The 22048-nt window shown below is 40.7% G+C and overlaps 1 protein-coding gene across 1 annotated transcript in view; it reads left to right on the plus strand.

Annotated features, from left to right (window-relative positions):
* Positions 1–22048, plus strand: part of ITGA9 (integrin subunit alpha 9) — a gene marked incomplete at its 3' end in the record, with an annotated part of 228236 nt that overhangs the window by 200142 nt on the left and 6046 nt on the right. Inside the window, exons 24-27 of the mRNA XM_081996300.1 lie at positions 2044–2169; positions 3230–3349; positions 5037–5138; positions 12708–12827. Coding sequence (XP_081852426.1) covers positions 2044–2169; positions 3230–3349; positions 5037–5138; positions 12708–12827 — 468 coding nt within the window. The remainder of the gene's footprint in view (positions 1–2043; positions 2170–3229; positions 3350–5036; positions 5139–12707; positions 12828–22048) is intronic.

The raw sequence follows: 22048 nt of genomic DNA on the forward strand, positions 1-22048 counted from the left end.
TGCTGATTGATCACGGATACACAGATGAATGTGACCTAATTTCTGCCTGGTTGAATTCCTCCAAATACTGCAGGCCAAGTAGTACTGTCTGCTTACTCCTTCTAGGAAGTGGCATCTGCCTTTGGCTACTAAAACAGGCTGTAGGTGACCCTCTGGTCTGTTGCAGAGCAGCACAGGTGACAGCAGGTGCTTGGTCCTTGCACATGTCCCTCCTAACATGGGCAGAGACCCTGAATTTAATAGCCGCCTTGTGTAGGATTGCTGCATAGTTGGCAGAGAGGAAAGGGTATTTCCAAATTCAGACTTAGTCCTCTGGAGTTGCCTTCCTCTGTCTCAGCTAAAGAATGAGATGTAGCCAAGCTTCAGTTTAAGAAAAAGATAATCATTTAGAGAAGAAGGGACCAGATTTATGTTGCTTCATGTGAGATAATTCCTTTTAGTCTTATGAGATATTCCTGCTTTGGTTTGTTCTTACACAGTATTTGCACAGGATGTGAAGCAGGACTATTTGGAGAGTATGCCAAAAGCTGGGATAGTGCAGAAGCTCATATTGTCCTTTCTGTATCACTTGCATGAATCTAATGACATCTGTCCAAGTGTCTGGTAGTTCAAACTTTCAGGAAGAAAAAGCAAGTACTGAATAGATCTTGACTCTTGGCTGTTCTTGATTTAATATAAACCTTCTGGTTGGTCTGGATCTAATTCCCATATGAAAGTTCAAAGAAAATAAATGTCAGTGTGCTTTGTGAATCTCTTACCTACAATAAATAATGAAAACTCATTCCAGGTGATCTGGACAAATGGAGAACATCATAGCCTAATTTTCAGTTGATCCCAAGGAGACTGTAAATTGTGGGTAGCTACCTGTGTCTGCATCTGTTGGGAATGTAAGGACAGATTACGTACAGACAGGTTATAAAAACATACTTCAAAGAACAGATTATGAAGAGCTTGTGGGCCAGTGAAGCAGAAAAGGTGTATCTTACCGAGAGACATAGACATCACTTGTCTGGAAAATAGCATTTAATATTTAGATAGACCTTTGTTTTTGTTTCTTTTTTGGCAGTGCTTTGGCTAACTCACCTATAAACTGTTTAATGCAGAATCAGAGTTGGAGCATGCAATAATTTCATATCTATAACAACAATTTTTCTCTCTCTTTCAAGGATTTGCGATTTGAATACGGTACAAGTTTTCATTGTCTCAGAGTAGAGGATATGGGGAGGTCAACAGCAGTATGCATATGAATTTTCCTTGCTGGTTTAATGGGAAAATCTCCCTCTCTCTCATTTCTACAGGTTTTAAGGATGGCGGCAGGAGGGATTTGCTGATACTTTGTTGTCATAGTTTGTATTAAATTCCAACATATTTTCTTCAATGAATATACATAAGCTGCAAAAATTGAGAAGGGTTTTCTAGTGCAAGGTTATCTTGACTGAAGATCATTTTATCAAAGTTTGGTACAATTCACTTGCTTCAAGCATCTCTTTTCTGGACAAGTGAATAAGCTAATGATACAAAAAGTTTACTTTTGTGCTTTTTATGCTGAAGGTAAAAGAACAGATTTAGTGTCTGGGATTGTGCATTTGCACAAAGATTTCATTTATCTCATTAGTTCTGATATAAAGTGTGAAACAGCCAAGTTATCCAAAGTACCAAATAATACAGCTAGATAAAAGGTAATACACAAGGTAACACAATTGACTTAAAATGCTATGTAGTGGCTTATATCTTTTGCTGAGAATTTTCTCCTTTGTCTCCAGACAAGTAGAACACAGACACCTACATGTGAGATAGGTTAGATACCTTTGTATCCTATCCAGTCAAAAGATACAAGCATTTCCAGAGCGTGGTTCATCTGGCTTGCTTTAGATATTTTCTTTAGGATTATTTGACTCCTGAAATGTTTATTTCTCTCTTATCAGTGGGAGTCCAGACATCCAGCTCAGATGTAGGTGTATTTTTTCGGACAGGCTAATCCCACCTTCTTGTGTCATTTATTTTAATTCAGAATAATAATTGCGATTATAATTGTGCTTTCAGGTTGGTCAAGACAAAGGAAGCTGTTCTTTTCACAGAAACCCCAGCCCCTGCATTGTTCCTCAAGAGAATGAAAATATTTTCCACACTATATTTGCTTTTTTCACAAAGTCTGGCAGAAAAGTATTGGTAAGAAAGTCTACCTGTGACAAACTTGAACATACTGTGTATCTTAGAAAAGATTTTGCATGGCTCAGCATGAAGAACACAATCAGATAGTTCATTATAAAGCAACTGTTCGGTGCATGTAGATTAATCTACATTTTGTGTGTCCAAAGAAGGGCAACAAAGCTGGTGAGGGGTCTGGAGCACACGTCTTATGAGGAGCGGCTGAGGGAACTGGACTTGTTCAGTCTGGAGAAGAGAAGGCTGAGGGGAGACCTCTTCACTCTCTACAACTACCTGAAAGGGGGTTGTGGTGACGAGGGTGTTGGTCTCTTCTCCCAATTAACTAGTTATAAGATGAGAGGAAATAGCCTCAAGTTGCACCAGGGGAGGTTTAGATTGGATATTAGGAAAAATTTCTTCACTGAGAGGGTGGTCAACCATTGGACCAGGCTGCCCAGGGAGGTGGTGGAGTCGCCATCTCTGGAAGTGTTCAAAAAATGTGTGGATGTGGCACTTCAGGACATGGTTTAGTGGGCATGGTGGTGTTGGGTTAATGGTTGGACTTGATGATCTTGAAGGTCCTTTCCAACCTTAGTGATTGTGTGTGATTCTGTGTGTGTAATGCTGATGTTGTGCTGTGGAGATCTTTAGTGATTTTAATTATCTGATTTTAAATGGATATAGGAAGTTCAGTGGGGAGGGAGTTACCTGACGTCGCAGCACACGCTCAGTGACCAGAGCCCTCGTTCCCGTATTTTGTCGAAAGCACATGGGGCGGCGGGGCCCCGCACCGTGCTCGGTGCCTGCCCTGTGCAGAAGGCTGATGCACTGTGGTGGCCCAGTCCCAGGCACTCATGTCTCTGCAGCTCTGCTGAGAGCTGAATTTCACCTGCCTTGCTTTCATTCAGGTCTCTCTATCTAGCTGTCTTCAGGTCTTGAAAGTTGTTGCTATTTCAGTGCCGGAGTGCTGTATTTTAGCAGTTTACTATGTATCTTAGTCAGCTGGCATGTTTGCTGTCACACAACTTGTCACTGAATTTTTTCCTCCTTTGCCTAACAGCTTTTTCCATATTTCCTGTAGGACTGTGAAAGACCAGGCAGGTCCTGCTTAATTATACGCTGCAACTTAAGCTCACTAGCAAAAGCAGAGTCCTGTGATATAAGTGTCTACACACTGCTGAATACTGAGATACTGAAGAAGGTACGTGCTTCCTTTGTGTTTGTCTTAAATACCGATTTAAGTATGCTCATGTGCATCAATGGATGCAAGAGTTGCATTCCCTCTTCTTTTACTTGTGAGTTATAAAAAATCATGGTGTCAAAGAAAACAGATCTGTTTATCAACAGCGTCTATGGAGGTGTTAATCCTAATTATTACCCATTAAGACAGAAATAAATTCAGAAATTTATACACTGAGAATCAACAAATGAGGCCCCTAATTGTATGCATGGTGTTAAGGCTAGAGACTTCTGAAAGTTGAATTGATTTCTGAAAGTTTTAATTCTGAAAAATTAGAAGTAAAATAAGTGCATGTAAACTGTGACTGACTATCTATCATTCCCTCCATGTAAACGGAGACGTGGCAGTTTTTTGTAATTTTTTACTTCAAATGATTATTATTCAGAGAAGATACATCACGACCATATTAATACTGAGCTTGACATTTGTGACAAGAAACAAATGGTTGCAAGTTAATTCCTGTCTTCTCTGAAGCCACTGAGTGAGGGAGAAAATTTTTTAAATTTCTAGTAATTTACTGCATTTTGCTCTGTTTTCCTATACTTACAAAAATGCTGACTGTGTAATTGTGGCAAGATGCTGTAAGATTATGAGGATATAAAATAATCGGAGAAAACTGATAACATGAGCCTACTAAAATAAACCTGTCTTTGATAGCTGTTCAATTAAAAGTGTTGGAGAGAGCCCTTATTAGAAATCAGTTCCTAAAGCTGTTGGTAGCCCTGAGCTTTTCCAGCTGAAACCAACCAGTCTGCTAAAGTTTGTTCATATTTGAAAACAGGAAATATAGGCAAGGCCAGAAGTTTCAGGTGATTGTTACATGCTTATAGAAATGCTGAAATATGTAAGCAAGTAACTGAGTGCACACAAAATGTGCTTCTGGGAAATTCAGTCCTGGGAATAGCCGGAATTCATCCCGTCTGCTGGGTCCTTTCCAAGATGACCATTAGCAACGCCCCTTTAAAACACATACAGTGCTTACACGTGTCTTTGGGTCAGTATCACCAATACATGCCGCTTGCTACTTAGCAACTACCCTCCCCGAGGTGAACAGCATACAAATGACTAACCTATGAGTTGAAAAGGCAGCTTATTGGAATGTGCCTGTTAAAATGCACTGTGTAAAATAAAGGAGAAATATATATTAATAAGGGGAGATGTACATTGAATATTTAAGATCTTTGCAGTGCACAGATTAAAATAATTAAGACATTCTCGTCATGGGATATACTTAGGTTTATCTTAGGTTTTGTTTTTGTGGGGTTTTTTTCTGTTCGCTTGCAAAACAAATAGGAAATTTTCTTTAGTTAATATTGAGCCTGTCTGTGTTAATTGGCAATGTTCGGTCTTTTGCCTTTGTGGTAAATGTGGAAAACATTAACAGGCCAAATATAAATGATGTGTTTAAAGTCCAACATACCTGATGTTGTTTTAATCTCAGATAATGTGCTCAGTTTTGTCTGTCTGTTACGAGCATAATGTGTATTTTTTCAAAGCAGGGTTTTAACTAGGGTAGTACTTAACTCTCAATCCAACCTCCACTAAGCATTGTCTAGATGTGTTTATTACATTGGCAAATATTTTATGGGATTTTTTGGTCCTTTTTTTTTCCCCCACAAATCCAATTCTTCCTCTTTTTACTTCTCAGGATAGTTCATCAGTCATCCAGTTCGTTACAAGGGCGAGGGTGCGGGTGGACCCTGACCTCAGAGTTGTGGAAGTACCCAATGGGAGCCCAGAAGAAAAACCAGTAAGTAAATAAACCTGAAGAGGAAGGTTTCCTGATCTCAGTGGGATGGAGATCATTGAGAGCTCTACACAAACTGGAATTTGTGGCTGGGCTTAGTCTGGGCCAGCCCATGAAAGTGCCTAGACTTTGGCTAGACGAGCAGTGCTGCAAACTGTGCTTCTGTGGTTTTGCTCCCTGTGATAACCATGCCATCACAGTGAATGATGTTATGTGGAGCAGGAAGATCTGTGTTGTACTAGCCAAAATTGTAATATCCTTGAGGTCTTTGTGCCAAAATTAGGTTTAGCTTCCTGTTCTAGGGTTAACATCTGCTTTACTCTAATTCAGATTTTCCTTGAAACCCTAGCAGAGACTTGAAACCCCAGCAAAGTCTTTTGTGGCCTTATGTGCCAGTATGAAATATTTGGAAGTGTTAATGACGTTTTGGGAGCTGTGAAAATGGGCAAAAGGGTCTAAACTTTCAGAAATTCATTTAACTGTTCCATTGTGCTGACCTGGTGGAAATTAATGTATGACCTGATACTGCATTTTGTGTTAATCTATGGGAGGTTGGAATTGAAGTTCAAGGTGAATTCACTGTATAGTTTTGGCTGTAAGTAAAACTGTCCAGGGCCATGTTTACAATCTACTGGAGAAGGAGGACGTGATGGCTTTGGTTTCCTGCTACCAAGTCGCCTGGTACTTACACATGAAAATTGAATGGGACCACACCCAAATTCAGCTTTCTTTTTGCCTGGTGAAATTTTAAAGTTTCATTTCTTGTTTCTCTCTCACATGAGGATCAGAGGTAATCTGGACTACTTTCCATTTCTCCTCTTGCTGTGTATTTTTGGAACATGATCTAGCTCCCCTCTCTGTTATCCTTTTATCCCCAGTGATTGTTATCACCACCAGCTCATGCGACCATTCTCTCATTGGCTTCATTTCATTGAGTACTATTGAGGTTTGAGGGTGAAAGCATTGAGTTTAACACACTTTTGGAAGACACTGACATTCTAAATTAAAGCACTAGTCTCAGAGACACTGGATTTAAAACCCCACAGGCAAAGGAAGAATTGAACTTGTGTCTACTTACTACCTTCGGTCTCTAGGACACCACCACAGTCACCATCTTCTCCACCATCACGTCTGCAACTCTAGACTTAACTTTCTATTTTACTAGACCTGTCAGAAAAAGAAATTCTTATATATGACAGGCCCCCATTTTTTGCCTTCTGTTTTATTTTCTTTGTCAGGTTTCTGGACCATTCCAAAGAGCATTAAAAAATAGGCTTGTCAGCTGAAACGAAAAACATAGCTAGCCTTCCCTGGAATGTGTCTTATAAGTGACCTGCAGCCCTGATTGTTAATACATTGCTTGCTCTCTCTTTAGTTCTGCAGCTTGCACAGAGCAAATCTTGCAATTTTATGGCAAAATTTCATTAATGACTGAAGTAACACCTGACTGTGATACCTATGCCCCAACTGAAATGGAAGAAGCCAGGATCTCTCTGCCAAATATTTTTATCTGTAAAAGGATTTACAGGCTCTCAGAATGATAGGCACAATATAAAATGTGTGGCTTTACTATTATTTAATGTTAAAAATTTAGAAATGCTTTTATCTAGGAATGCAAGCTCTGCTGTATTTCATTGTTATCTAATGCTTGGAGGAAAAACGAAAACAAAAAACCCACACCATTGTCCTTTTCCTGTTCCCGGAAAGCCTTTCATCAAGCCTTGAGTTGCAACAATTATAAAGTGCACTGTGTGTGCTGGGAAGCTATATTAATCTTCAAACAAGACCTTGCTCCTAGTTCCTGGGAAGCCCTAGCTGTAAAGGAGCACACTTGACATGTTGTAGCCGTGTAACTTCAATTTGTAATTTCAAGTCTCTTCTAATGTGAGTGCCATTTGCTCTCTCCTTTATGCTATTTCCATATGTCTGTTGGCTTCACCATTGCTGTATGTTTTGCATAGGGTCATGTTCAGGGAAAAATTTAAGACATGTGGTTTGGCTCAAGGTATTAATTTCTCCCCCCCCCTCCTTGTGGAATGCAGAAGGGAATAGTACTTGTTGCAAGCCACAGCTATTCAGCTGGAAGTAGAGACAAGAGAGATAAGATGTTTTTGTTCATGCTCCTCCCTTCCTTTTTAAAGCCCATCCTGTATTCTTTTCATTGACCATGGACTGCTGTACCGTATCCGTTTGGATAGCAGCTCCTTCTGAACAGTAGCGCATGGACTTCCTTTGAGTCTATTTATGAAAGTGTTCCCTAACAATGAAAAACATTTTCTTAAACACTTTACCATGGTAAATTTGAAGAGGCCTTTTTGCTTTCTACAGCTAAATGTAGACTTATTAGCCCATTTAAATAGTTCTGTAGAACCAGGTGCCCTTACTTCATTTTTACAATATATTGTACAGTATCAGAGTGCAAACTACCTGTAAAGAAGACAAAAGGAAAAGGAAGACTGATACTTGTGATGCTACTGTAAGAAGTACCAGTGGTGACAGGACCACCCATATAAGTATCAGCTTTGTCAGAAACTCTAGTAGACGATTTGTAAGGGAGATGCAAAAGCTTATGTGAATATCTGTAAGTTGGGAAGCAGGCTATCTTTGAAATGAACCCATTTTTAAAAAAGATGCATTTATGCAATTTTCAGAGATCATTTCTCTGCATTTGGGTATGGTTTTATGTGATTTGGAATCATACATTTTCTGTCACCATTTACAATAGGCTGTTTGAACTCTTACATTGGACAAATCACATGAAGAAGGTGAGCAGAGTTTGGATTTGGCTCTGTGATGACAGTTGTATTAACATGAGTATGTATTGGCTGAAACCGATGGCGTGGTATTTTCAGGAGGCATGCTTTCTTTTCTTGAGCATATGGCTTTCCATGAAGGTTTGGCTCCCTTATTCTCTGCATGTGAGGCAAAACCAACAATAAGCTCCCTGAGACCACAGCGGTCAAATACCAGATCCAAGGATTTGCATCCTTTGCTCGCTGCTTATGCATAGAAGAAGGAGTGCTTTTATGGAGCAAAAGGACTTCCCTCTGTAAGTGCCAGTGTGGTGGGAAGAATAGGCTGGATTTCACTATGTCAAAACCAGCCGAATGCCTCTGAGTCTCCCTGTCTTGAAAGTGAGGGAATGCAAAGCTGAATAGATGAAAGGGGAACCCCAGATAAAATGCACGCAGCTCCTGCAACAAAGTGCTCTGTCTCGTGCTGTCAGCACAGCACAGGTATGCTTCATCAAGCCTTCGAATCTTTCTGTCCTCCTGGGTAGAGTTCACTGTTCTCTCATTTTCAGGCCAGTCACCTCAGGTTTAATTCAACACAGGCAAGTGGCTGGCTCGGGATTTTGCTATGTTTATGTTTGCGATAATAAATATATTTCAGGGAAAACAACAACAAAAAAGAGAAACTTAAAAATTAAGATGTTTTTGAGATGTATTTATATGCAGAGCATTTTAAATGCATATTCATGTGTCTAAGCTTTAGCTGTCTGCCTGTGGTGCAGAGGACTCCTGACTTTGGCTGGTTCTCCATGTCTGCATTAGAAGGAGCAGCCTGTGGTACTAGGCAGTGCTCATGATGTCCCAACCTGTTTCTTAATGCACATGGGAATACCTCTTCCACTCAGCCACACCCCTCTCCCTCGTCTTTTAGAAACACAGCATTTTAAGGTGCCTGTTCTCTCCAGCTTACCTTTGAGATGGGCACACCATCCTAGCCTGGCTGGAGCCAGATGTGTGGTTACTCCAGCGGCTTTGCAGCCCCCTTTCCAGTGGGTTATTTGCTGCCTTATTGTTTTCACCTTGTTTTGTTTTTCGTTTCATTGTTTTACCTTTCCATCTGTTACTGTAACAAACACTTTATAGATTTTCTTGTCTTTACGGTGCAGTCTGGCAGGTAGAAACACACACTTGGGTAAAGGAACAGAACAATATACAATGGCAATAAATACCGTTACTTTCCCATGGATAGAGACAAGCAGGTAGCAAGGATACCTCAGGTTTGCATTTTTCAAGAACATCCAAGGTTTTTCTTAGTAGATGTAAATAAATAAATATATTTTAAAAGATGCATATACATGTATGTATAGAAGTATAGGAGAATGGTGTCTGTACTGCAAGTCCCCCCAAGTATAACGACACTTGAATGGACAAGTCAGCCAGCAGTGCAGTGTGGTTTGAAACACCAGAGATATTCTGATGGTGTTTATATATATATACATATATAAAAAATACAGAAATAAAACAGCATTTTTTGATAAGCCCATGCCTTCCATGGTGCTGTGGTTCAAGATACAAGTGCATAAGCCTCACGGGCTTCCCCGCTTTCAGATCCCTCAAGTACAGCATGAAACGCAAAAGATAAATATGGAACTAAAACTCCTCATACATCGTCAAGACAACAGTGTTTTTCATGGCCTTTCCCTGGCGTTTCATCAGAGTCTGAAAACAAGCCTATAATCTGCTCCATATTTTCTGACAGTTGCATGTGCTTTCTCTGAACCAGACGGCTGCTGCCCGCCACTGCCCTCTCCGGGATGCTTTCCCACACACTCCCCCCTTATCTTCTGCATCAGTTGCTCTTATCACTCCTGTCTTCTCTGGCAGTTGGGGCTGTGGGAAGTGTGCTAGGCTGGCGACTTTTGTGCTCCCCAACGTGTTGGCTGCCCTATCGGGGCTGTGCTGCTGGGGTGGACAGGACGAAGAGTTCAAGGTTCACTCGAGATTGGCTTTCAGGAAGTGCACGACGGCCAGTGGGTCAAGCGGCAGGCGGTGGCCTGGCTCACTTCTCTTTAGTAACGTCACCCTCTGCCTCCAACCTCCCCACCAGGATGACTTGCTTCCCTGGTCTCCCACAACTTACTGTACTGGCTTCTTGCTGACACTGCTGATGTGTGATGTACACTGACTGTCTGCTCAGTCTGATTTGATTGGGGTTTGGCTTGTTTTTTTTGTTGTTGCTTGCTTCTTCACCAAAACTCATTGCACTGACAGTGTATTAATGCAGGCAGATTTTGAGGGCTTGAGAGGGATAAAGACATTAAGATGTGCAACATCCCCGCTCCTCTCCAAACCACAAAGCCATGAACAGTGCTTTTTTTATGCTTGTGTGTTGATTCCAGACTGCCAGAAGAAACTGGACAGATAAGAAGCTGTTGTTTCTCTCTATCCTTATAGTTTGAGCTGTGACTGCAAAAGCTACAGCCAAGCTACTCTAGCCAGTGTGCTTCAAACCTGAAATGTGGGGCTCTTGCTGTAGACATGATGTATGATTCGACCTCTGCAGCAGTTCCTGGCTCTGTCTTTTGGCAGCATGAAGGACATACGAGTCTATTGTGCTGGAGGTTGTGTTATGTTAACATTTACTCTCCAAGTAGTGGAGAGAAGGTACCACCTCATTTTGCGTCCAGGGACTGTTTGAAAAGTCTCTTCACTAAAGTTGGCAAAACTAGAGTCAGAAAGGAAAATAGTATTTGTGCCTTATCATCTAAGAAATAGTCATCTGACTTGTGTCCGCAAGATGGATGCTAACCATACCCTCTGTGAGAAATGGACTGCCACAGCAGATCATCTTTCCAAGCTGACTCAGAAATATGAGGAAGGCACAAGATTTGTCTTTGATCTCTCTGTCCAGTATTTCCCTTACACTAGTCTTGGCTTTGAGGGAAACTCTGCTGCTTAGGAAACTTTCTCTGTTCAGCAAGATGTCTTTAAAAGTCTGACAAAGACTTTGTGCTAATGTTTGAAACGCTTAAATTATTATTCTTTTTGAGTAAAGAACTGATCCCTGTTTGAGAGCAATTTTGAGCATTGTGATACTAGTTACGGGAATATGTTTGGATAATGCTATCTATGTATAGCTTCATTCCTGTCCATTTGTTATGTTTTCATGTCTTGTTGTCATCAAATGCCTGATAATATCTCATCAATAGGAAAAACAATGTGTGTAAATCATCTGTGTTCAAATTCCTCCTCCAGAAAAGCTGTGGTCTTAATCAGCATTAGCCTATAAAACTAAGACGAAGGATCTTTTAAGTACTGCTTTATGGGAACACCATGACAAAATATAGCCCTACTCACCTGCTTTCTCTCATCTGTGTCTGTACTTTTTGTGGGTGTTTGCTGAGGCTGCATATGCTTATGGAAACAGAGAAATGTTCATTGGTAGGATGCTGGGAGGCTGTCCTGTCCCATTTCCCACTCGAAGCCCGTTGCCCACCCTTGCTCAGGATTCCCATGACTTTGTCTTGAGGCTTGGAAATCTCCAAGGGTGGAGATCCCAGAGCCTTTTTGGCCCCTGTTCCAGTGCTGACATCAAGTCTCTGTTGAAACCTTTTCCTGAATGCCCACCTTCAACACCCATAGGGGTTGTATGGTATCGCGTTCCCTTTGCTGTCATAAACGACGCTGTTTGAACAGTGTCATCAGTGAGTGGAGGTATTTCATGGGTCTTCCACAGGCATCTTAAAGATGAGTATCTTGGGGTTGCATAATTGTATCTAACTCCTGGATTTTCACCCACTTCTAACTACCCTTTTTTTATTTTTTGTTCTGTGTAGAAGATTGATTTAACAATTCATATCTATGACATTTTTAAACAAAGATGATGAAAGTGGTTTGTGAAGGAGGGAGAAAAACTCACTATTTTGCCTTCCAAAACAAACCAAAACAAAGCCAGACAAAGCAAACGTACTACCTTTAAAAAAAGTCCTGCTGCCTCTCTGCATTTGCTGGATATTAAATTGCAAAATTTAGCACAGAAATAGCCCTCACTGAAGAGGACTGGTTTTGAGTTTTCCACTGAGGAACTGGTTTTGATTGAAATAAGATACTGGAAATTCACATAGTGTATATAAGTGGTATAATTTGCTCCCATTTTCTTCTTAAAGCAGACGATTAAGGAAAGCTCTTTGTAGGATGTATTTCCCTGCCATACATGCTATACAAACAGAGAGAAGAGAACAGCAGGGGACTGCTTTCTGCATTCCCAGAAGAACCCATGACTGCATGTGCCCTTCTCTCTTTCAAACAATGTGTCTTGTGAAGCACAGCAGGAACAACTCGTATTCAATAGGGATATATGCAAGTTGTCCCATTTTTTGTGGAAAAAGAGCTCAGCATACACAAGTGTTTCATGTGAAGCATCGGGGTGTTTGGCAGGGCCGGGAACATGACGAGTAAGACAAACCACGCACGATGTCATGGCAATCCCTGCCAATCCAAGGGATGGAGTTTTTCAAACCTTTGTGCACCTTTGGTGGCCCAGCACCAGAACAAGCTCAGTGTCTGGGTTGGGGCGGGGGGTTGGCAGGCTAAGAGTTATTTTGGAGTGGAAGCTGATATCCTTTGGATCCAACACATGGCTACTCAAATTCCACTTGAAAGCTTTAAATCCCTTGCGAAAAATAGATGGAAAGCACGAAATTAAGGACACATTCCATATTTGTTTGACAGATGAAATATGATCAGTGAGGCCACCATGCAATGTGTTTAATAAGATGAGGACGAGAGAAAACGATACAACTTCCAATCATAAAAAGATCTTTTTCTAATTGCTTTGTAGGTGGTCTTTGAGGCTTTGCACAATCTGGAGCCTCGTGGGTATGTTGTCGGATGGATCATTGCCATCAGTTTGCTGGTGGGAATTCTCATCTTCCTGTTGCTGGCTGTGCTCTTATGGAAGGTAAGGTAGCAGATGCAACATAAACACCAAGGCTAGTCGCAGGAAGAAAAGTTTAAATTTATCCTTGCATTTAATATCCATTTGCTTTAGGAACTAAATAATTGTCCACTCCATTACAGAAGCCATTGGTCAGCAAAAAAGTTTTCGTATCTAGGCTTTTGTGAGGGACAGGGAGAGATTCATAATGTAGAGAAGTGGAAAAGTGGATTTTTTGGGGGGCCTGGTTACTAAAAGTTGAAACCTCTGATACCATTTCAGGACAAAGGAGAATCCCTCTTAGAAACTTGAGGTTACCTCACACTGAGATACTTGGTACATCTCCATGGTTTTCTGATGACTGAAGCTCACTGATTTCAACAGGGTTTCCTGAAAATCAGGTCCACTTTGCTTGACCAGTTAAAAGATCTTGGGTGCATGCCTAGCAAAAGCCAATTTTTCAAGAGGTAAAGGCCTGGGGGAGAGGAGTATTCAGGAATAAATTCTTCAGATCCCTCAGAGAAAGAGTTCCAGATGAGTACGATGCATTACCAGAGCAAGAAGCACTGGGACCTGTTAAAAGCCAGCATTCACACCATCTCTAATAAGATAACAATTCTTGTACCCAGGCACTGTTACATGGTAAAAGCTGGGCTGATGCTGACACTTAGCAGCAGCCATCTGGTGTGGTAAGTATGAAGGGTAAGGAGCTTCAAGTGTTTTCATTCCTCAGTTCCCTGTTACCAATCCATAAATTTAATAGGCCATGGTCAAGGTCAGGGACTGTCTTTGAAAGAAGTAAATCTCAAATGCACACATGGGAACAAGTCCAACCTTATTTTGCTTCCCGTGGCGGAGGTCCAGCAGCCTGATTCGCACTGTTTAGCAGCATGTGCGCTGCAGGCTCTGCTCGCCGGCTGTGCCGGGACTGGAGGTTGCAGCCCCGATGTGCAAAAGGACATATCGCTGCGGGTCGCGAGGCTGTAAAATGGGTTTACAAACCTGGGCCAAAAACTGGCCATGCAGTTCTTATTATACAGATGTGCATATAGCTGTGTTATAGATTATACATCTACTTCATATATTATATAAATTTTTATGGGTTGTAGATTTAAAGTATTTTTATAGTCAGTTTTGAAGATTTTTAAGCATATAATGGCCAGGTCAAAATTGAGCATGCTTTCCACTTGGAAAACAATGTTTGACCACAGTCTCAAATGTCTCGTAACTTCTGTTTTTCTGGCACGTGGGAAATGCTTTTGCTTTCTGTGGCAGAAAGAGTGAAAAAAGAAAGAAAAGAAAAAAAGTCTGTACAATTAAGATGGCAGAATAACCATGAGACTGGAAAAATGTGAGATTGGAAGAGGCCCAGGGTTTATGTCCCAATGACACATAGTTTTGAAAACAGAGTTACTGCTGCTGATACCTTTATGACTGATTTCATATGGCTTGTTTCCTGAAGGCAAAAAGGCACTAGATGAACTGTTTGAAAATGTGCAAGATAAGAGGAATAGCACCTTTCACTGTGAGTCTCCATGAGAATCTGACACAAGTTCAGTTCTTGGTCTCTACTAGAATTAATACAGTCCTTTGCTTCCTGGCTTAATCTTGAGACTTGATCTCTTTTAAGTTTTATAGGGATCATTCAAGTACAGATGAAGAAGCTGCCATCTTGTTGCATGAAAGCCTTGAGGGAAATTCCAGGTGAACAGCAACAAATAATTATAACTAATGCCAGGCTTATATAGCCCTTTCTGCATGCAGATGTGCTGAGATATAGCAAGGTGAGATGTCTTGCCCAGAGTCCTGTGGCAGAGATGGCAGTAAAAGCCAAGCTTCATCAGCTGTACTCCAGTGCTTTATCCAGAGAGTTGCATGATTACTAAAGGAACTAATAACTTAAGGTTTTGTTTTAGAGAAAAGTGATTAAAAGTGTGTAGCTGCTAGTATCAGCCAGTATTTTCATTTAAGTCTTAGTTTGGAACATAAATATACATAAGTAATACTTTGTACTCACTAATTGCTATATTTATTAAAGTTACTGGCAATATTAAAGCTGTCTGAGATAAAACTGACATGGGAAAGTTGCAGTCCCACAGAGGAATCTTAATTGTCTGATTGTAAATATTTGTTAGACAAAATTGGCCAAGTATATCCTACAGTCATTCCCAAATTTTGTGTGTGAAGAAGTCAAAAAAACCCCTTCTATTAGAAGTGTTCTAGTCTTCAACTGTGGGTTGTAAAAACAGATTTGAATTAGATGGCGTTTTGGGCATCTTAGAACCACTGGTGAGAACTAGAAATGAACCAAATTTTAGGACTCAAGTATAAACTAAATTACATTTTTATTAAGAAATTAATTAGAGTTAAACTGTGGTCCTGGAAGGCAGCTGTTTACACAAAACAGAGCAGGAGCTGGAGCAAACTAATTAGAAGGGAACTGAGCACTGGCAGCAGTGCAGGGCTTGCTGGCAGCGACCGTGTCTCAGCCCTGGGTGGAAGGTACACTCTCACTGTGTGCACAACTGCGTCGCGAGTGGTGCAACACAACGGACAAACCCTCGAACACACTGGTATTTTGCAGACAGAATAAGCAACTCCTTAAAGTTGCGGAAAAATATTAAAATACACGTATTTCACATTACACACTGGTAGAATTAATGGCTTTAGCAGGAGTGAGATCTGAGGGACATTCCAGCCCAAAATCATATTTTGGATCAGAATAAGTTTACTGTGCATACAACAAGATGAGGACGGCAATTATTTCATTATTTGTAGATCTAAAATTGCACAGTTTAGGGGGTCCATGTCAATGGAAGTGATGTTAAATGCCTGGTTGTTTCACTTCAAATAAAAACTTATTTATTCACATGCAAGGCCACATAACAAGATTTTTAGTGTGAGCTTGATCAGTTTTTGCTTCTCTGTTTATTTTAGTGTTCCATGTAGACACCGTGTTTCCTCTGGTTTAAGTGCATACAGGTTCAGAAGGAGTGAGCAGCTTTTCCCTGACTTCCACGAGATGCTGTGTGTAAGGCAGACCGGCAAGAGTTGCCCCATTTTTGCCTATTTTGTTGGCTAGCCCAGTTTTACCCTGACTCTTGTGGCTATTTGTATCTTCATCCACTCTGGGTGCCTTTGTGCAGGTATCCATGAGGACATGCTCCCACTCTTACCGGTTCCTCTGTAGCATAGCTCGCTCTCCCTGCTCGCACTTCGCCTGTGGTCTCCCATGTGCAAGAGGAACAGGAGGGGCTCTCGTGCTATTGCCCACAGCAATACATCTTGCTTTTTACTGCGGAGATTGGCCTGCACCTCTTTGGTGGCCTCCAGATGCTTGTGGAGAGTGGAGCAGGAGAAGAGGTCGCTTTGCTTCAGGCCAACTACCCACATGCTAGATGAGCCTGTGGTTTCACAAGCACTGGCAACAGTTCAGGAGGGAAAGGCGGTCATGGCTGGATTATTTTGGGGAGTGCTGTCCCACACATGCTTCCCTCAGCTGTCAGGACTGCAGCCATGCGTGGGGACAAGGTCTCCTTCAGGCATGGTGGGTTTATGCACGTGTAAACCAGGGGAGAATTGGCATATGCAGTGCAAATGAAAAGCTGAAGCATAATATATTGTAACACAATAAACTATTAATAACAGCAGTATTTTAAAATGCTATGGATTGAAGTTTCTACATTTGAACTGGCTTGAGTTGTGGAGTGAGTTTTTCAATCTGTATCATTTTAGACAAAGTGCACAGAAATAAAAAAAATGGTTTGCGCCCAGAGCATATCAAAGAAGGGATGTGTCAGCAAGTACCAGACTGGACGTCTGGGCAGCTGAGTGATCTGTGGATCCAGCTGTCAAAGTGATTTGCAAAACAAAGATTTTATATTCATTGCAGTAACATTATTTTCTTTCTTTGTGGTGTGTTTAACACAGGAGATGGACTTCTATTTAAACTTACTTATCTAGACATTAGGCTTCTTTCTGAACTGAGCCTATCCCTGTGGTATCCAAGATCTGACTTGTACAAAATGAGTTTCTAGCATGGTTTTATAGCTTTTCGTTTCCTGGGGCAAAGAATTGATCTCTGGGTGTCCCTTAGGTAATAAGAACTCTTCTGCTCCAAACTCTTTTTTTGACAGGATTGCAGAGAGGAGAAGGACAAGCAGAATAGCACCCACATATGTTGTTTTTTGATTAGCCAGAGATGTCCTGCTCTTCAGTACATGCTAGACAGAACGTTTTTGCCCCTTGTCTTAAAATGAGAGTTTGAAGACTTTTTTTAGTTTTTAGGAGAAATATTGTGAAGACACTGCTGTCTATTGAGCTGAGTCAGTGCAGGTTTTGAACTGTTCTTTTGCAGTGGGGAGCATGAATTCTACCAAGTGCTAGGCTTACAAAATCCGCATTTAAGCAGAGGCTGTATGCATGGATGCAGCTCTTTGCTAGCACTGCTTTAAGGGACAAACTTGGAAATATAAAGTTTTCTTTATGGAATGTGACATTCTTTATAAAAAGCCAGGAAAACCCAAGCAGGTTTTTCAAAGGTACATTTGGGCTTCTTGCTTGGAGAAGTCTTATGACTTTTTTCTGTGACTGCACAAGTGTCTTGGAAAGAACACTTGTATTCCCCACATGCAGTAGTTGCCATTGCCTCACATATTGTCTCAGCATTCAGAAAATATCTGAATCTAACCAAAGCTAAAGCCAATTTGAAATTCACCTATGTAGCAAAACCCACTGTTTTCCCCTTCTTGGAAAGAGACACTTTCCCTTACTTAGGGCCTCAAACATTAAGTCTTTTTACAATGGGCCAAAACATACAGCTCACCATTTTCCAGCAGAGGAAAAAAAACAAAACAAAACAAAACAAAAAACCTCTGCACTTATTCTTTCCCAGTGGTTGCTCTGTATCCTGTGTTGCAAACCCAAAAGCGTTTTCTCTCCCTTTTATCTACAGCTCAGGTGGCAGAAGCTAACTGCCATTTTCTAGCCAATCCTTGTACCAACCTCCTTTCCTGGTGGCCAGGTTTTGAAGCCATAGCTCTGCAATGAAATAAAATTGCTTTGTTTGTTTGTTTGTTCCCCACCCTGAGGAAGGCACATATGGTTACAGCACAAAACCTCTTTGAATCTCAGCTTTTCTCTACTAGAGGAAGTTTTTTATAAATATATGTATGCATGTATGTCCTCCCATGTAATATTTCCAGGTAGAATATTTTTCAAAGAAAAAAGTCTCCTAGGCTGGTATAACCTACCCATTATCACACCTGTATAACTCCAAATGTAGGTTTTGGAGGTGAGGACAGAGAAACCAGTTGAAACTGAGTGGCATTTCATATCTTTGATGAAAGCTGTTGTATTTATTCACAGCTAACATGCTTGTTCCTTTCTGTACATATAATACCAAGAATAGACTATTATTTACTATGGTGATACTTTAAAATTAAGAATCATAACTGATGTTCAGATAAACAAGGCAGTTGGCTCAGCTTGCTACGAAAGCACTTACTAGGGGCTAGTGATGGAAAGAGTAGATTTCACAGTTTACAGATGTCTTCCCTGTAGAGATGTAGTGGTGATAATTAGCTTCTGTGATTCAAAACCAAACCCGTATTATCTCCCAGACATGGATGGATCTTCATTATGTGTGGCAGCTAGGAAACCTTGAGGGAATGGGGCAGCAGAAGTGGTTGGTTGTCTGTGTAAATAATGAAGTTTTCACCAGACAGAAGGTAGGTGGATCATTTGAAGTCTGACTATGTTCTTACAGAAGAGTCAAAACTGTTTTTTATTTCCTTTTCCTGGACCAAAGTGAGCATCACAAAATGTTTGTAGACCTTTGGCTTCCAAAAACAAAAAGGATTTGGATTCTGGCAACAGTGGCTCATCTACATTAGATTATTTGGGCCGTTTGCTGTGCTTTTTAAATTCTGACTGAATGTTACAGGAAGACTGGATTTGGACATCTTTTATTTGTTCTTACACAACTAAATGGTTAATGTTGCTGTTGTAGGCAAAACACTGCCTTCCCCAGTGAGTTTGCTGGCTACCATGTAATATTTGTTCACCACCCTCAAGAGCGAGGCTGGCAACATTTCAGTGGTGGTCTGTGTCCAGTACTTGTGAAATGCCTTTGTTATCTTTCCGGATAAAATGAGCTATGTAAATGTACAACAATAATGGTGTGGCTGAGTGTTCTCTCTGGTCTCAGTGTCCTCCAAATGAGAGCTGTGCATGCCAGGGCACTTCAAGAACATCACAGCCATTGCAGCTATGTTGCTCTCACCCTGGCACCATGTGAACAAATTGAATCCACTGGCAAGAGAGAGTTTGGGTTGTGGTTCAGAACATCTTTCTGAAAAGAAGAAAGATAGCCATCATTTTGAGGAGCCCAAACCAGAAAAAGAATATGTGTGTAGACTGAAAAATTGCAAATAAGTACCTAAGGTTCCAAGGTTCCCCACTGCCGGAACACAACATGTGTATATCTTGGAAGTCGCTAGCATCCCTCAGACCCAAATGCCAAGAACAGAGAAAATGTGACTTGCATAGTCTGAATTCTCTCTTTAAGCTTGGTGTCACAGTGGGAAATGCTGTGTTATGACTTACACCAGCCATAGCCATTTCCTCCTGGTTCAGCTAAACCCATGAAAGTAATTTATTCTGATAATTATGGACATAGTACAACTTTCATTCAAATATTTTTGGCAGGTCAAATATATCAAAGTACAGTTGTAAAGCTACTTTTTATTGATTCCAGAAATAGTCTTTAATGTTTAGTCTCTGGTTTTCATGCAAAGCCAGAAATATTGCAATAGTTTTTGCTTTTTTTTTTCTTTGGAGAGGAAATGGAAAATATGGATTGAGGTATGTCTTAAATTAATTGCACTTACAGGAATGATATATCTAATTACTGTCCTATTCCCTGCCGAGATTTAAGAAATCAGTATATAGTGATTTGTCCAGACATATCTGCAGTAGACATTGTGTTCTTTCTAATTTTTGAGACTGATAATCAGAGAAGAACTTTGGATGGTGGCTATGTTCATTCTATGACTTTTTTAAAAATAAACTACTTAGTGAAATTTTGCAATAGGAAAAAAATCTTTAAACTATTTGGAAGTGTTTGTAAGTTTTAATATTGTCTAATTCACTTCTTGATTACACTTATAAGTTTGCTGGTAACATCTGTTGTGCAAGTTACTGTACAGTTACCATTCTGCAAGAAGTCATGCTTTCATTAAACTCAAGTTACCAGAACGCAGCACTGAAAGATCTTTAAAAGTCCAGCCACTGGAGTTCTAAAGTACGTAAGTACTAAGTCTTTAGCAAAATATATTATATATGCACAAATGAATCAAATGCTAGGTGGATGAGTCTTGTCTGTGCCAAATTAGATCTTTCTTACATGGTAAAGATGTTCTAAGGGTAGACACCAGAACTACCAGCTTTATTCACTGCATTAGCAAGTAGGTCCATTGAAGCCAACTGAACCACTCCTGGGGGAAAAATTGCACGAGAATTGTTTAGAGGAACAAATTACTGATGACAGGTCTTTGTGTTTAGCGTGGGGTGTGATTCAGGCTGGTGGCGTGGACATGCCGTACAGGTCTTGACATGGCTTGTCACATGGTGAATTCCATTTCCTGTCCGTCAGTGACAGTGGAAAAGCACATTATATTCAAAAAACCAAAACACTAAATTAAGTTATCTGTACTAGTATCCATCTGTATGTGCAGTTATCTCTTTTGCACACCTAAACGCATCTTTTGCATGCATGCTGCTAGTCTGAATTTGTGTATCTACTTTGAGGTACCTAGCCCTAGTGACGACTCTTTGGAAGTTTGGCCTTTGAGACAGACATGAAGCCTTTGGTTAAATGAATAGTCTATTTAATGACCACTTGAGCTAAGTTTATGAATTGACTGACTGTTCTTAGCAAAAAAAAAAGAGCACTTAAAGTTTTTCTTATTATTTCAACGTTACAAAGCAACTGCCTAATAAAATATGTGTTTAAAAACTATGCTTGTTTTACTCCTAGAGCATGTAAAACAAATCTTCTAAAATCTATGGAGTACTGCAGATCTTCACCCTAGGTACCAACAGTAATATCTTAAGTCAATTAGCCAGGCTATATGAAAGTAACTTAAGTGTTAAGTGCAATTTTGTGTACATTGCTAATTCTTTTCTGCCATAGCAATGTCTATCTGTTGCAATACATTGGGATTAGATACAGATGCTAGGTATCAAATTCTTCCATATTAGCTAAACAAAGAGTTTGTAGAGGAGAACGTATCTTTGAGCAAGCTGCTGAACTTTTCTTTGCCTCAGCCGCTTAAGTATATATAGTACTGTGTATATACACAAAGTATATGTTGTATGTGTATACATACACACACCAGCCACTTGTGGAATGACGATGTTTGAAGCATATGTATTTTATCCTCGTATACATGTTTCATTGAGCAAATGAGGACCTACATTACAGGAAAGTTAGGGGATTTGCCTCTCAAAAAGTCAATGGAAGACTGAATAATCAAAGCCAGACCACTGGAGTCCTCATGAGCTTACCTTAGTCACACTATCATCCTTCCTCCTAAATATACAGTTTATCCATTAACTACAGGCAGGACACGTGGCCACTTTCCAAACATGCCTTTTCCTCACAGTGGGACCCAGGCGGTGGCAGTTTGCCAGTCCTTGATAGAAAAGCTCCTACTTAATATCTGTTCATGAGTCCTCTGTAAAGTGGCAAGGGTCCTTTAATTGGGAGGAAGGAAATGGTGCATCCTCTTGGAGCTGGTGGCTTGCCAGAATTATCCAGGGCCATGCAAACCCAAGTGCAAAGTACTTTTTCCTGCCTTTTTAGCAGTAGTAGAGTGAGAAGCACTTGATAACCAGTGATCAATTTCTGCTTGGGGAAACACTCTGTGCTTCCAATCTCGGCAGCACTGCTTTGCAGAGATTGGGGGTGTTTGCTGCTCTGCCAACTGGTGACATCTTGCTTGGCGTGAGGTTCCTGGCCCTGCTTTGAACTGTGATTAGCTGCATATTTTTCTAACTGTGGTACTGTTTATAAGAAGGGAGAAGTGCCCAAGGGGCAGGCACCCGAAACAGGTGAGAAGGGTGAGTTAATTCTTTCTGAAGGGCCACAAGGTAAATGGTTTGGGACCTCTGCCTAGACTGAAGAGAAGTGGCAGTAGAAGATTCATGATCTAAATCCAGACTGTAGCTATTCATCAGATATA

This window comes from Phaethon aethereus, assembly GCF_964289735.1.
Source record: "Phaethon aethereus genome assembly, chromosome: 2".
Lineage (NCBI taxonomy): Eukaryota > Metazoa > Chordata > Aves > Phaethontiformes > Phaethontidae > Phaethon > Phaethon aethereus.